At 27.6% G+C, this 14,501-nt stretch overlaps 2 protein-coding genes across 2 annotated transcripts; one reads left to right on the top strand and one right to left on the bottom strand.

Moving 5' to 3' along the window:
- Window positions 1-275: 275 nt before the first annotated feature.
- LOC117214744 lies at window positions 276-2,054 on the bottom strand. Its single transcript, XM_033461051.1, has 4 exons — window positions 1,938-2,054; window positions 1,091-1,309; window positions 754-946; window positions 276-523 (listed from the first exon to the last, which is right to left on the bottom strand). The coding sequence occupies exons 1-4, from the start codon at window positions 2,037-2,039 to the stop codon at window positions 414-416; spliced, it is 624 nt and encodes a 207-aa protein (XP_033316942.1). The 5' UTR covers window positions 2,040-2,054; the 3' UTR covers window positions 276-413.
- Window positions 2,055-2,940: 886 nt separating this feature from the next.
- Window positions 2,941-14,141, top strand: LOC117214690 (protein polybromo-1). The gene is given in 27 exon segments (XM_033460911.1): window positions 2,941-3,833; window positions 3,922-4,167; window positions 4,266-4,394; window positions 4,463-4,642; window positions 4,728-5,172; window positions 5,266-5,378; window positions 5,448-5,546; window positions 5,622-5,684; window positions 5,947-6,099; window positions 6,165-6,332; window positions 6,399-6,565; window positions 6,706-7,000; window positions 7,913-8,118; window positions 8,211-8,550; window positions 8,623-9,207; window positions 9,295-9,452; window positions 9,519-9,691; window positions 9,801-9,973; window positions 10,107-10,178; window positions 10,964-11,146; window positions 11,383-11,505; window positions 12,068-12,311; window positions 12,745-12,895; window positions 12,985-13,034; window positions 13,118-13,235; window positions 13,311-13,431; window positions 13,434-14,141. Coding segments are annotated over 27 exon segments (4,944 nt in total). The 5' UTR covers window positions 2,941-3,728; the 3' UTR covers window positions 13,518-14,141.
- Window positions 14,142-14,501: the final 360 nt, after the last annotated feature.

Here is a 14,501-nt window from a genome sequence, read left to right as displayed (position 1 = left end):
GCTCGCTTAAGCATCCATAGTCCGAGATATTAGAACGTTCATTTGGGTGACTAGGAAGAATTCGAGTGAAAATGAGGAAAAGAAACAAGGAATATGAATGACATATTGATACCCAATGATAATTTTACATTGATGACTATTTTGTAAACCTAATCAAATTAATTCAAGGAATTAATAGAAATAGTGACAGACGCTAAAGTAGACCAAAATCCTGATGCGTATAAGAACAGTATTTACAATTTATGCAGGATACAACCAAAAATTGCATAAAAAGATTTTCTTATTTTGAGAGAAATATTTAATTTATTAATGTTTCTTCTTACTAACTTTATACAGAACATTTATATTAAACAATTGTTAGTGTATAATACACTATATTTTTTACTATGCTTTTAAACATAAGCAAATTAAATTTATTTTTTCGCGCTAATTCCAGTAATAGGATTGACTTCAAGTATTTTCATACGTTCCAGTTGTGCAAGTCTGTTTTCCAAATTAAATGATTCTGGTAATGGCGGGTATGCTGTAAGATTATATATTATATAATATTAAACAAGTGCTATATTTAAATTTTTAGTATATTTAAAATAGAATATTTTTTACTATAATTGATCTACCTGCTGTATTAAGGTTTAAATAAAGAGAAATATATACTAAGAAATGTATATACTATTTTATTTTACTAATATATCTTATAAATAAATAAAGATAAATGTAATATATTTTATAAATATTATACATTTTTAAACTTACCAAAAGTTTTGAGAAACATTACTACCCAAAGACTAAAAGCCACACCAATGAGTGCGATTCCAATATGTCCTTTCCATTCTCCTGTTGAGGCTTGAAATTCACTAAATGTTTGACGGAAACTGGCTCGATATAATGCCTTTTTTTCTTCTATTGATAATTTCTTCCAATCACCTTTTTCTTTTTCTCGCAATGCCTGTATAAAGATTCACATCTTAATTTGGTTAATTCACATTTTTTATGTTTGATATCCATACTTGATGTGTATTTTAAACTAATAGATACTATAATATAAAAACTATTTTAATTTAAAAGGCTATAAGTATAATAATTACTTTACCATTATGTCTGGAGTATTTGCTTTGAAACGAATTGCAGGCAAAGGAAAATCGCATCGATCTAAGTAAGCTGCTTCTCCATTCCATCCATGACCTACTATATCCCTATTACCAATTTTGTCAGGAACTCCAGATACTCCTGATAATCCACGAATAGAATTTGCACACTTTGAAGTATTTTGTCGCAAGCATGATAACAATACCTTATTTGCCATTGTATGCTAAATCACACAAAAATATTAAATATAAAATGACATATACAAAATGAAATATTTCTTACTGTAGAATGTTTTCATAAATTTAACAAAAATAATGGGTCAATGTTAATGTAATTAATAAATATTATTTGCTATTTATTAAAAATTATAATATTTTTAGAACACAGCATAACGCCTATATAGCTTATAAAACTAGGAATTTCATTTGGCAATTAAACATAAATTTCATTACGTATGTGTATAATACAAATTTTCAATTACAATCATGATCTAAACATACACACAAGAAATATTTTAGCAAAATATTAAAATAATATTTAAATGTCAATATCAAAGTTATCAGTCAATAAATTTGATTAAATATAAAATTATGAAAACAAATATCAGTAATTAAAAGTTATATAACTTCTAATATTAAATTTATGTGAAAGTACTTAATTTTAAGATAATGTTACATATTGATCGCCATTTTCATTTGTTATCTAACACATTAAATTTTATAAGAAAATTTAATAGACGAAACGATATACGTTTAGATCTAGTATAGTTAGTAGTTTATTACTTTAAAAATATACCTTTGGTTATCACTAATATCAACAATTAACAATGTATTTATTACGTAAAATTTTACCTTTTTTGCCGACCCTAACTCCAGGAGAACCGAATTGGCAACTAGTATGGTTAAGTCACAGTTCGATGCATTCACACACACAAGAACGGTCAATATCTTCATGCTACACACTTACACACTGCATTACTATGTAGATATATCGAATTTTAAAGTATCGATACACAATAATCGAGTTTTAAATAGCAATTATTACAAATTAAGAAGTATTTAGTTCTCAATAAAATCGTTTTGTGGCAGTAATTCTAGAAAAATTGAAAAAAATTTAATTCTAATACACAATTTATCCCTTTGTATAATTCATATATTTTATATTATTTACATATGTATATTGTATATACATATAACTGTAATAGTTTAGATTGCAATCGTAATTATAAACAAATGTTAATCTGTTTATGAATTAAATTGTTTTTTATTAATATTGTTCGCAAAGAAACAAAATAGAAATCAAATATACGATATTTTATTATATTATATACATCGAAATATATATATATATATATATATATATATATATATATATATATATATATATATATATATATATAAAGTTATTAGTTTCCGAAATTAATGATTATATTAAAAACTTGCAAATTGGAAAATATTAATAAAATTGATAAAATGAAAAATGTTTCCTAAAAGTAAAAAAAATACTTGTTGAGTTGACAAAATATTCAGGACCTTGTTAAGCATTACTCATTGCATAGCATACTGAAAATTTAACATCGTTATAAATTCTGAACAGTTACGAAATGTAAGCGTGATTATTTTTTATTATAAAAACATTTTCTTTTGTATGAAAAATGTTTTACTAAAATGTTCATTACAGTAATCATTGCAATACTTTTATTAGATATAAATTTCAGTAAATTATATTATATGCACATACATTGAGAGATACAATTTTTAAAAATAAATCTACCTTATCGACTAAGTAGATTTATGTATGAAAGGATATATGAAGTAGTCTCTATTTCTGGCTATAGGATCGTACAATTCGTGTGATTATAAACCCGCGGTTGCTTACGGCATGGCGTTAGCTAAGTCGTGTGTCATCGTGCGTTGCAGATGAAAAGTGGAGTACATTTGTAACGCTTTTATTTTACATGTTGTATACTAATGAAAAACTTTTTATACAAATTTTAACGACAGGTGAGGATTTCAAAAAATGATAACACCAGTGCCTCGAAAAGTAAAATGATATTCGTGGACGAACAACGTTAAAGATACAGTGAGGTTTTGATATGGCGGCAAATTTTACTTTGATGATTTGTTGTAAACTTCTGTGGTACTCTTTAGTTAATTCATCAGTTATTCAAGTGCGAACATTTTATAATTTTTATACTAAATTCCAACCAAGATGGGTTTATTTACAGCATTACATCAAAAAATTGAAATGCTGTAGATTTGTGCATTTTGAAGCACAGTGGCGACATATCATGGCGGCGAAATTTTCTTAGCTGCAGTTGTGTATCTCGACTATTTTCATACTTAATACGTACGCTAAGGAATTTCTTTGTAAAGTAACACATTTAGTAAATGAATATATTGTATATGAAATTCTTTTTATAAAATCTCTGTTCACATTTTTATTTTGTGGATTCAAGTGATGTAATTACATTGTATTAGCCAGGCATAACATGTAGTTAATCTTTCCTGTGGATATCCTTTATATTGACATCATGACATAGATGTGAAATTGTAATACAATAGATCCATATTGATATAAAGTATTAATGTATATTTGTTTGTGCACATGTTTATTTTGCATGATTTCTAAGATTGTTCAAGATGAACAAGCGCCGTAGAACATCTTCAGTTGCAAGTCGAGGCACAGAAGATGATGGTGACGATATACCACCTGAACCGACAAAGAGACGGAAAAAAATAGATCCTGTAAGTTGTTATATATTATTTGAGATTATTGTTAGTAAAAATTTCAATGTTTCACCAAAAATTAATATTTATTTTATTAAATATTTAGAGTGACCTGTGCCAACAATTATATGATGTTCTACGTAATCAAAAGAAAGAAGATGGAACATTATTATGTGATGCATTTATACGCGTGCCTAAACGTAGACAAGAACCAGGTTATTATGAAGTTGTAACAAATCCTATAGACCTACTAAAGGTTCAGCAGAAACTAAAAACAGATGAATACAGGGACATGGATGATTTAGCAGCTGATATTCAACTCATGGTTAATAATGCAAAAGCTTTTTATATGGTAATATATATTGACTCACAGAAGTATATATTATAAAACAATATGTTATATGGTCTTCAGTTAATATTTATGTTATTAATATTATTTTATTAAAATAGCGTACATCTCCTGAATATAAAGATGCCACTGAACTCTGGGAATTATGTATAAATACAAAAAATCGCATTATGGAAGAATATGAAGATCCAGAACCTAAAGGAAAACTTATCCTAAAAGTAGGACGACTGGTAAGCAAAAATGTAATTATATACAGGTAATTAATCTATAAATACTTAATGTAATGTTAATTATACAGGCTCGGAAAGCTACAACAAAACAAGAAGATGCAGAAGATACATCTGAAAGTTCTACAAATCCTGATGAAGAGACAATGCAACAGTTTGAAGATTTATTTGCAGCAGTTATGACAGCAACAGATCCAGCTGATAATAACAGACCATTGCATACAATGTTTCAACTAAAACCATCTAAAAAAGTTTGATAAATTCTTATTGATAAAATATTATAAATATATCGCTGATTTATAAACGCATTTATTATACGACAAATTTTGTTTTCAGTTATATCCAGAATATTATGATGTAATTGAAACACCAGTAGATTTAAAAACAGTTGCAAGAAAAATTCAAGAAGGAGCCTATAGTAGCATTACAGACATGGAAAAAGATTTAATGTTAATGTGTCGTAATGCTTGCCAATTTAATGAGCCTGGTTCTCAAATTTATAAAGATGCAAAGCTTTTGAAAAAAATTATTACTGCAGCTGCAAGAAAGCAAGATATTGGCTTAAGCAGTACTGTTCCAAAAATTGCAACAACAGCACCATCAACAAGAAGTAAAAGAGGAAGTCGTACTATGGCACAGTCTTTAATAGCTCAAACTGCAACATTACCAGATGAAGATGAAGAAAGTGATGATGAAGAAGATGAACCTGCAGAAACTGAAGAAGCTGATAATCCACAGTGGCAATTATTTCAAACTATCAGAACAGCACCTAACAATCAAGGTATTTTATGAAATTTCTTTAAAATATTATGATATTGGAGATAAAAAATATTTTACAGAAATAGTATTGAATAATTCTTTTTTTCTGTATAAGGAGTTAGAATGAGCGAATATTTTTGGAAACTGCCATCAAAGAGGTTATACCCCGATTATTACAAAACGATTAAAAATCCTATTTCTTTATTACAAATTCGTACTAAAATAAAGGTAATTAATAAAACTACAAATCGTTTTATATTTTATAAGTTATTCTTGTTTAATTCATCATTTTTGTAGAAAGGTGAATATGGTACTGTGAGTGAAGTAGCTGGTGACATGAATATTATGTTTGAAAATGCAAAAAAATATAATATTCATACGTCTAGATTATATAAGGTATTAAACAATAATTTAAAAATTTCACATTTTTGATACATATTATTTATTTATACTTATATGTTTCACATGCAGTGTGCTGTAAAACTACAGAAAATTATGCAAGAAAAAGTACATGAACTGTTAGAATTTGATCAGGTAAGTGATATTTATCTTATTCAAGTAAAGATATGTTTTGTTTAAATTTTATGTTTTGGTCATATATATGATCGTGGGATTTACTTTTTTTTTATTCAATATAATAACATATTAACAATATAGTAAATGAATAATTTGTAAAAAAATATTTTTATATGTATGAGTTATTAGTATAAATTTTGAGTTAAAAGATTTTTTGTATTAAGTATTTAATCTAAACTTCTTATGTATTTCTTTTTGTTCTTGTTAACACTATTTATAGGATTCAGACTCAGATAGTGAATTTGAAAATAGCTCTCATCAACCTAAACTTATTAAACGTGCTTCAAATCTGTTAACACGTGGAAAATATAAAGACAATATACCACTGAAGAAAAGATTGTATGCACTAGTTAAATGTGTTATAGAATACGTTGTAAGTAATTCCAATTTTAATTACTGAAACTGAAGCTTAACAATACAGAATTTATTATATTATAGTGCGAAGATGGTCGGCAACCAATGTTAATGTTTATGGAAAAACCCTCTAAAAAATTATATCCAGATTATTATCAAGTGATAGCAGAACCAATTGATATGTTAGCTATTGAAGCTAATATTAAGGCAGAAAAATATCAAAGTGAAAACGAATTAATACAAGATTTTAAGGTATATTTTTTACATTGTTACATTTGACGAATACATTTTATATTAATTTTTATTGTTTCGTTTTAGTTAATGTTTAACAATTGTCGCCAATACAATGAAGAAGGTTCTTTAATATATGAAGATGCAAATACCCTTGAGAGAGTTCTAATGGATAAAGTAAAAGAATTAGGTCCTTTGCCGGAGACACCCAAACCTACAAAATCAAGTGCATCTACTCCTACTAGAAATGTTGGGTATGTAGTATTATAAATGTATAACATAATTACAAAAGTATTTAGGTTTATTTTTAAGAATATTATAATTAATACAGTTTGTAAGTGTATTACATGTTTTTTTATATAATATATTAAATATATCTTTTTATAATACATAGGAGACCTAAAAAGGTTGTACCACTACACTTACAAAAATTGAAAACTATGTATGACACTATAAAAGATTATCACGACGCAAAAGGGAGACAGTTATCTTTAATTTTTATGAAATTACCAAATAAAAATGAATACCCTGATTATTATGAAGTTATTAAACAACCAATGAACATGGAAAAAATAGCGTCTGCTCTAAAGAATAATGGATACGAGAATTTGGATGAACTCGTATCAGATTTCATATTAATGTTTGATAATGCTTGCAAGTATAATGAACCTGATTCACAAATATACAAGGTTTGTATATTGATATACATGTACATTTTTAAAGTTTTTGCTTAAAATAAAGTTTTTATTAACACATTAATTTAATTTTTGAAGCAAAAAGCGCTCTGTCTATTAAAAAACTAGATATTCTATATAGTATAATCATTACTAAAATGTTTCTGATGTTTTAATTTCTATCTAAGAAAAAAGTTTTTTTAAAGAGGTAATTGTCAATAACTTTTATGATTTTTTTTATAAGAAAATACATAGAAAAATATTCTATTTTTAATTTTTTTCTAATTTCATTTAAAATAATTCATATGATCATAATGAGTGTATAGGAAATACGAATAATGTGAATGCCAAAAGTCCAATTGAAATTTCGCGCTAAAACATGGAAAGCTTGATCTGTTTACGGTTATAGTTTTTGAGGTTACGTGAAGTTAGTTTCTTTCGTAGCTTTGCCATTTCATACGGTTCCTTATAAGGATTTTACAGAATAATAAATGACTTTTATCTATGAATAGATACAATAATAAAACTGGTGTAAATATGCAATTTTATCAAAATAATCATAAATTAAACACATGGAAAAGTGAATATCTGTGAAAGTTATAAGTTTGCAACCTTTTTATATATATACTATATTGTTGCTCAGAATGTTTGAACAAGGAAATATTAATAATGAAAATAATGTTTTTGTACAAAAGGCATTAAAAGTTCGACCTTGTTTTATTCGTTTAATGAGAGATAAGGAAGTAGATCAACGTTTATCAAAAAAATGCAAGAAGAGTGAAACAGAAGTAAACAACATTCTTTTTAGAATATTATTCATTTAATCTTCTTTTTATAAATTTTGTTTATCAACATATTAGTTCCAACATTTATTGCTATTAGTATGTTTTAAATATAATTACAATCTACTTAAAAATCATGTTATAGGATGCTTTAATTTTACAAAGATTAGTTCTTCAAACAAAATTACAATTAAGTGAAGATGAAGAAAGTGTACCAGATGTATCAGCTGCAGTTCAAGAAATATTAGCAACAATCTTCACTGCTCTTTATAATCATCAAGATGAAGAAGGAAGGTGTTATTCTGACTCAATGGCAGAACTTCCAGAACACGACATAGTTGATGGGAAAAAGTATGTTACTTTTAATTTAAATAAATGTTACCTTTATAATTTTATTTTATGCTATTAATGTAATATGAATAATTCAATTTGTTAAATATTAGGATACGAGGATTATCATTAGATTTGATTAAAAGAAGATTAGATCGTGGAGTATATAAACGATTAGATCGTTTTCAAGAAGATGTATTTACATGTTTAGAAAGAGCTAGAAGATTATCACGTACAGATTCGCAACCTTTTGAGGATAGTGTAGAACTACAAGCATTTTTTTTACGTACTCGTGATGAAGTAACTCGTGGAGGGGATTTATTACATTCACCAGCACTTAACTATACACTTCTTGATCTTTCTGCACAAGTTGCAGAATTAAAACGTGTTAAACAACAACAAGAACTGTCATTACCTAATGAGGATGAAAGCTGTGATGGCAATGAGACAAAAGTATGTGATATTGTATAAAATTTAATTCCACAATGAAAAGAAATATTTAATGTATTTATTTTGTTTATTTAGGATTCTGAAACAAATACTAATACAGAGGGAAGTAATAGTGATAATGGTGGGTCTATGAGTTTTAATCAAGAAGTATATAGAGCTGGGGACTTTGCATATATAGAACCTACAGAACGAGGCATGGAATATAGTGTGGTTCTCATAGAACGACTATGGACAAATACAGAAGGTCAACAAATGTTATATGGCAATTTATTTTATAGACCAAGTGAAACTTATCATGTGGCATCTAGAAAATTCCTTGACAAGGAGTTATTTAAAAGTGACGCTCATGTAGCTGTACCTTTGGCAAAAGTAGCTGGAAGGTGTTGTGTACTAAGTGTTAAGGATTACTTTAGAATGCAACCTGATGGTTTCTTAGAAAAAGATGTTTATGTATGTGAATCGCGATATTCTACAAAAGCAAGAGCTTTTAAAAAAATTAAAGTCTGGAATTTTGATCCAGATCATTTAAAGCTAATTCCAAGAGAGAAATCATTAGAACCAAAGCGAGTAATATCAGTATATAAGGAAAGATTAGAGAAACACAAAGAAGAAATTGCTGAGTTAGAGGAAGGAGAAAAATTGACAGAGAAAGAAAGACCTGTAAGTGACATTGATATATTACAACTAGAAAATATATTATATATTATATTATGTGTCATATTTTATATATTATATATCTATTTTTAGAATGTGATATTATATAATCCAGATGATGCAGAAAATACATATTATGAACAATATAATACATGTGCAGGGTCTGTAAAAACTGGAGATTTTGTTTATGTCGCAACAGATGGAGGTAGACAACAAATTGCACAAATTGATGCTATATGGTCGACAAAAGAGTATGTAACATATCTTATAAGTTGCTGATGATTTGGATGTTTATTCCAAGTAATTAATTTTTTCAGTGGAAAGTGTTATTTTAAAGGCCCATGGTTGTTAATGCCTGCAGAAGTACCACATGCTCCTACTAAGTTATTTTATAAACAAGAACTATTCCTATCTACAGTTGATGGTACTCACCCTATCGTGGCCATTGTTGGAAAATGTGCCGTCCTTGACTATGGAGAATACATTTGTAGTGAGTATATAAGAATGTAATTAATAAAATAACTAACGCACATTAATTATGAAATAAAAAGAATACATTTCAGAAAATTATTTTTATACAAATTTACATATTTATATAGGTCGACCGACTGAAATTCCAGAAGATGATGTATATATTTGTGAATCGTTATACGATGAAAGTAAAAGCCTCATGAAAAAATTAGGACAAGAAGGTTTAAAAAAATTTAATCATAATTCAGCAGTAACTGAAGACGAAATTTACTTCTTCCGAAGACCTATTAATCCAGCTAAGGTTCGTATGAAATTTAAGCATTTAGATAACATTTTATGCAAAACTTTGATAACGATATGTTATTTGATATGCTTGTTATTTGATATGCAACTAACTGAATATCATTGCTTTGCATGTGATGTGTGTGTTATAGATTCCGGGCGATGTGGCTCAGACGCAAAATCAAGTCAAGTCTGTTACTCCTAGTTCAGCTCAATTTGAAATGGTAATTTCTATTTATAAGTTTTTACCTTTTGGTTAATAATACAAAGAGATGCATGTTTTTTTAATAATCACACGCAAGCTCATAACTATTCATATTAAAAATTGTGCAACTTCAATATTGTCATAAAATTTGTTGTATATGCAAATATCACTTGCGTGTGATACAGGTTTGCATCAATTTGTATTTAAGCATGTTCCTCATTTTATGCCGGCATATTCATTTTTCTTTCTTTTATATTTGTTATGTATATATTTTGTGTTTTGTTTACATAAAATATTTTTTGAGATATCAGTATTATGTAGGACTAGATATTATTTTTAATAGATTTCAATTCAGAGCACCTGTTGGGTTTATCTCTAATACATGTATGTATATACATATATGATATACGTAGAATACCACCAAAAAGTCTCGCTTCCATGTCACTCTAACCCAAGTAATATAAAAACAAAGCATTATGCTTTAAATGGAATGCATAAGTACTAATATTTAAATAGCTACAAGATTTAGAACATTTATTCAGCAGTTCAATTGAAATATTAAAAGGATATATAAAGCCATATAGTAATATAGTATTAAATTGTAGTATTTAATCAGATGAAATCTATTACCTTCGATAAGAAATAGAAAAGATTAGTCATGTTTATATAAATGTCGTGATATCTATGGTCAAGGAAAATTTTAATTAATATACGAAATTGTTACATCACTCTAAAATATTAAAAAAAATATTCATATTACATTCGGTAACGGATAATGAACGTAACATAACATAAATGGTATAGGAAGCATCACCATTGTTACCGAAGCTGGAACCCGATGTACTAGGCATGGGAGTAGGATTAGGAGTGGGAGTAGGAGTAGGAGTTGGGGAGGACAGCATGGATGCTGGTGGTCCACCGTCCGTTGGATCTGCAGAAGCTCAACCGGTGCTCTCCAATACTCAGACACCTGTGTCGACTAAAAAGGTAGGACTTATCGTGATATTATTTGCTTATAACTTGTTCATAAATAGCATTTTATTTATTTCATTTTATTTTTGTTTAGAAAAATATGCCAGCATATACATTTTTCGTTTTTGCACCGTTTAAACTTTGTCATCTAACATTAGAACGACAATTAGATGTTTTACCTCTAAAGGTATAATATCAATATCCGTTTTCATAAGGCAGTGGTATTATAATTTGTGTTTTCTTCTGTTTAGAAAACGGCGGGTAAGAAATTAGTTACGGGCTATATTTTATATTCGAGTAAAATGCGAACGCAGATTACACAAAACAATCCTGAATCATCCTTTGGGGAGATTAGCAGAATTGTTGGCAACGAGGTATTTATTTATTTTTTACTGTTGATTTTCCTTTTACTATAAGAATTTATTGAAGGAAAGGAAAGTATGTAGATTCAATTTTTTGAACACAATATTAAAAAAAGATTTAATGAACTTCTTTTGTAAAATATTGTAAAAAGGTATGTTATTCTGCATACTTCATCTTTCTTTCAAATATGACACAAGTACGGTATATCTAGTGAAATATAAATTATTATTGTTGTGATAAGTATTACCTTTTGAATAAAAATTATATACAATTTATAAATTAATCTGAATATTAAAATATATATTTCATAATTTTCACTTATAATTTATTTATCATACATTTTTTAGTATAGCATTTGTTATTATACTAATATGTTCTATAAATTGTATTGTATGAATTATATAAATTATTTATATGCATATGGAAAGTAGCTCTGTGATTGAAATTAATTTCTTACCATTTCATGACTATTTTATATTTGTTCATCAAGAAGGTCTGAAAAGTTAATTTTTAAAGAAATGTCAGATTATTTAAAACAAAAGTGTGCTACATAAATATTTTTTTATATTTCAGTGGAGGAAATTGCCAGCAGGAGAAAAACAAGCTTGGGAAGAAAGAGCAATTAAAATGAACGAAGATGGTGGGCAACTTAAAGGAAATAATGTTTCAGTAGGCACTAATGCTTTACAAGATGTAGTTTATGAATGTTGCTGGGATAATTGTGACTGGCAATTTGAAGATATGACCGATTGTATCGACCATTGTATTGCGGAACAAAATGGACATGTTCAATCGTCTTTTATTAATGCTGCAAGCGGTAAGTGCTATCTGTATTATTTTATATACAGAGTGCACAAAAATGTTGGAGAAAAACTTTAAGGGCATATAACATTTATCAAAACATCTTAATAAATATGAGTCTAAAAACCGTTTTGAAGTTATGGGATGTTTAGTGTACAAAAGTACAGTGTATAATAAACGAATTACTTCATTAAATAAGTTGATACAATGAATCGCAAAATGTTGCCAAGAGATACGGGAAACGCCGGGGATCAATATTTTACTGACAAAACATCTCATAACTCCGAAATTAATGGTTTTTGAACTCACGTTTATTAAGACTTTTTTGCTTGTGTTGATAAATACTATATGTATAATTTTTTTGTACACTTTGTATATATATATATATATATATATACACCATCACGGACGAATAAAATCTTCAATTTTTGAAATATATATTTTAATAGATGTCGAATTTCAATGTCAATGGCGTGGTTGTGGCCGTACGAAAAAATCTGTACCTCCATTTCCAAGTGTACAAAGACTTGCAAGGCATGTTAAGGAAGTACATATTCTTAAGTCAAATGGACGTATAATACCTCCTTCGGAAAGAAGCAAGTATGATGTCAAAATGCTACATAATGAAACAATACTTTCATATTTATAATACAATCCGTTTACTTTCATTTACATTTTTTTAATTATAGAAACTATATGGCATCAAAAGGTCCAACGATATTGCCACCAATGGAAACAGGTATATTATTTATTTCTAACAAATTCAAGGTAATATTTATTACAAGTATTTTCTAATTTTTCTACATATCATTTTTATTATAGAAACATCAGCAGCTGCTACGCAAACAAGCAACATTTCTGGTGCTAAACAACCGGAACCCATGTTTGTTGCTGTTCCTCCAAGACCAAGTCGCGTATTACATTCAGATGCGTACTTACGGTAAGTAAATTGAATATTTTTACTGCAATTTAATTTATACTTGATTATTTTACTGCAAATATATTGCAATTACAGATATATTGAAGCACTGAATGTAGAAAATCGGTACATATCAAATTGGGACAAACAAATGAATGCTAATTCTGATAATACACAAATCCCTGATGTAACGAAATTGCCTGCGGAATGGTTAGGCAATGGTGTAGGCAACCATGGAAATGTGGTAAATGCCTTATGGACACTCAGGAACATGATGATGCGAGATGTGTTAGCCATCAATAAAACTTTATAGTTTATAACATGTTAAGATTTATAATCTTTAATATTCGATGCTACCTTAAAACTACAATTTTCAGGTCCGTCGATGCTAGATGAAAGACTGAAGATTTATTATTTGGACAAGTATATTTATATTTTTAGATTCTTTTCTTCTCATTTTACGACACTCACTAATTAGTACCTCAAATTTAACTTATAAATTAAGTTTTTCCAGTGATTTTCAATTTGTAATTAGAACTAACTAAGAAATTGTCTTTCTTATTATAAGGTCGTCAATGACAAATAATAGATCTGCAATGTATTTATCACAAATAATTCAGTTTAGCAAAAAACGAATTTTTTTATTAAATGAAAACCAATGCTATATGAGCATTATTTTCGATACTTCGTCTATGGATCTGTTAGGAGTAGAACGAAAATATTACGCTGTAAGAGCCACCACTTTGTAAATATCTCGCTATTTTTAATTTTAACGTTTCATAAAAAAATTTTGTATTTTGTGTATCGCGTATCATGAAAGTGTGATTTGACAATTAACTGTATTCATACTGTAAAATGAAACTATGCTGTAAATATAAAATAATGCATTTTAGAAAACAATTTGACACAGAGAATGCTATAATTGTATCTATGAATATTAATTTTATGTCATACAATCATACATTTTTAATGTAATATTTTCACTTACTTTTTTAAAAGAACTTTGATATAAAAAATATTTAATAACCGTTATTTCTGAATTTTTTATAATATTGATTTAATAATTTCAATAAGTACCTTGTATATAATTAAAGATAAAAGTAATTTTTTATGCCAAAAAAATTACATAAAAACTTCCTTATTGTACAATCAAAGTATATTACATGCATGGAGGTAATGAAAATTGTTTATTTGAGATTCGGTTTATAATGTAAAACATAAAAACGTACAACTGTGGTCTACAATTGCATTAAAAAAAATTATCGACTTATATAAAAAAGATATCAT

Source organism: Bombus bifarius, unplaced genomic scaffold (assembly GCF_011952205.1).
Source record: "Bombus bifarius isolate JDL3187 unplaced genomic scaffold, Bbif_JDL3187 scf7180000009243, whole genome shotgun sequence".
Lineage (NCBI taxonomy): Eukaryota > Metazoa > Arthropoda > Insecta > Hymenoptera > Apidae > Bombus > Bombus bifarius.
Note: the sequence above shows the minus strand (reverse complement) of the source record. Positions and strands in the feature narration are given on the sequence as shown.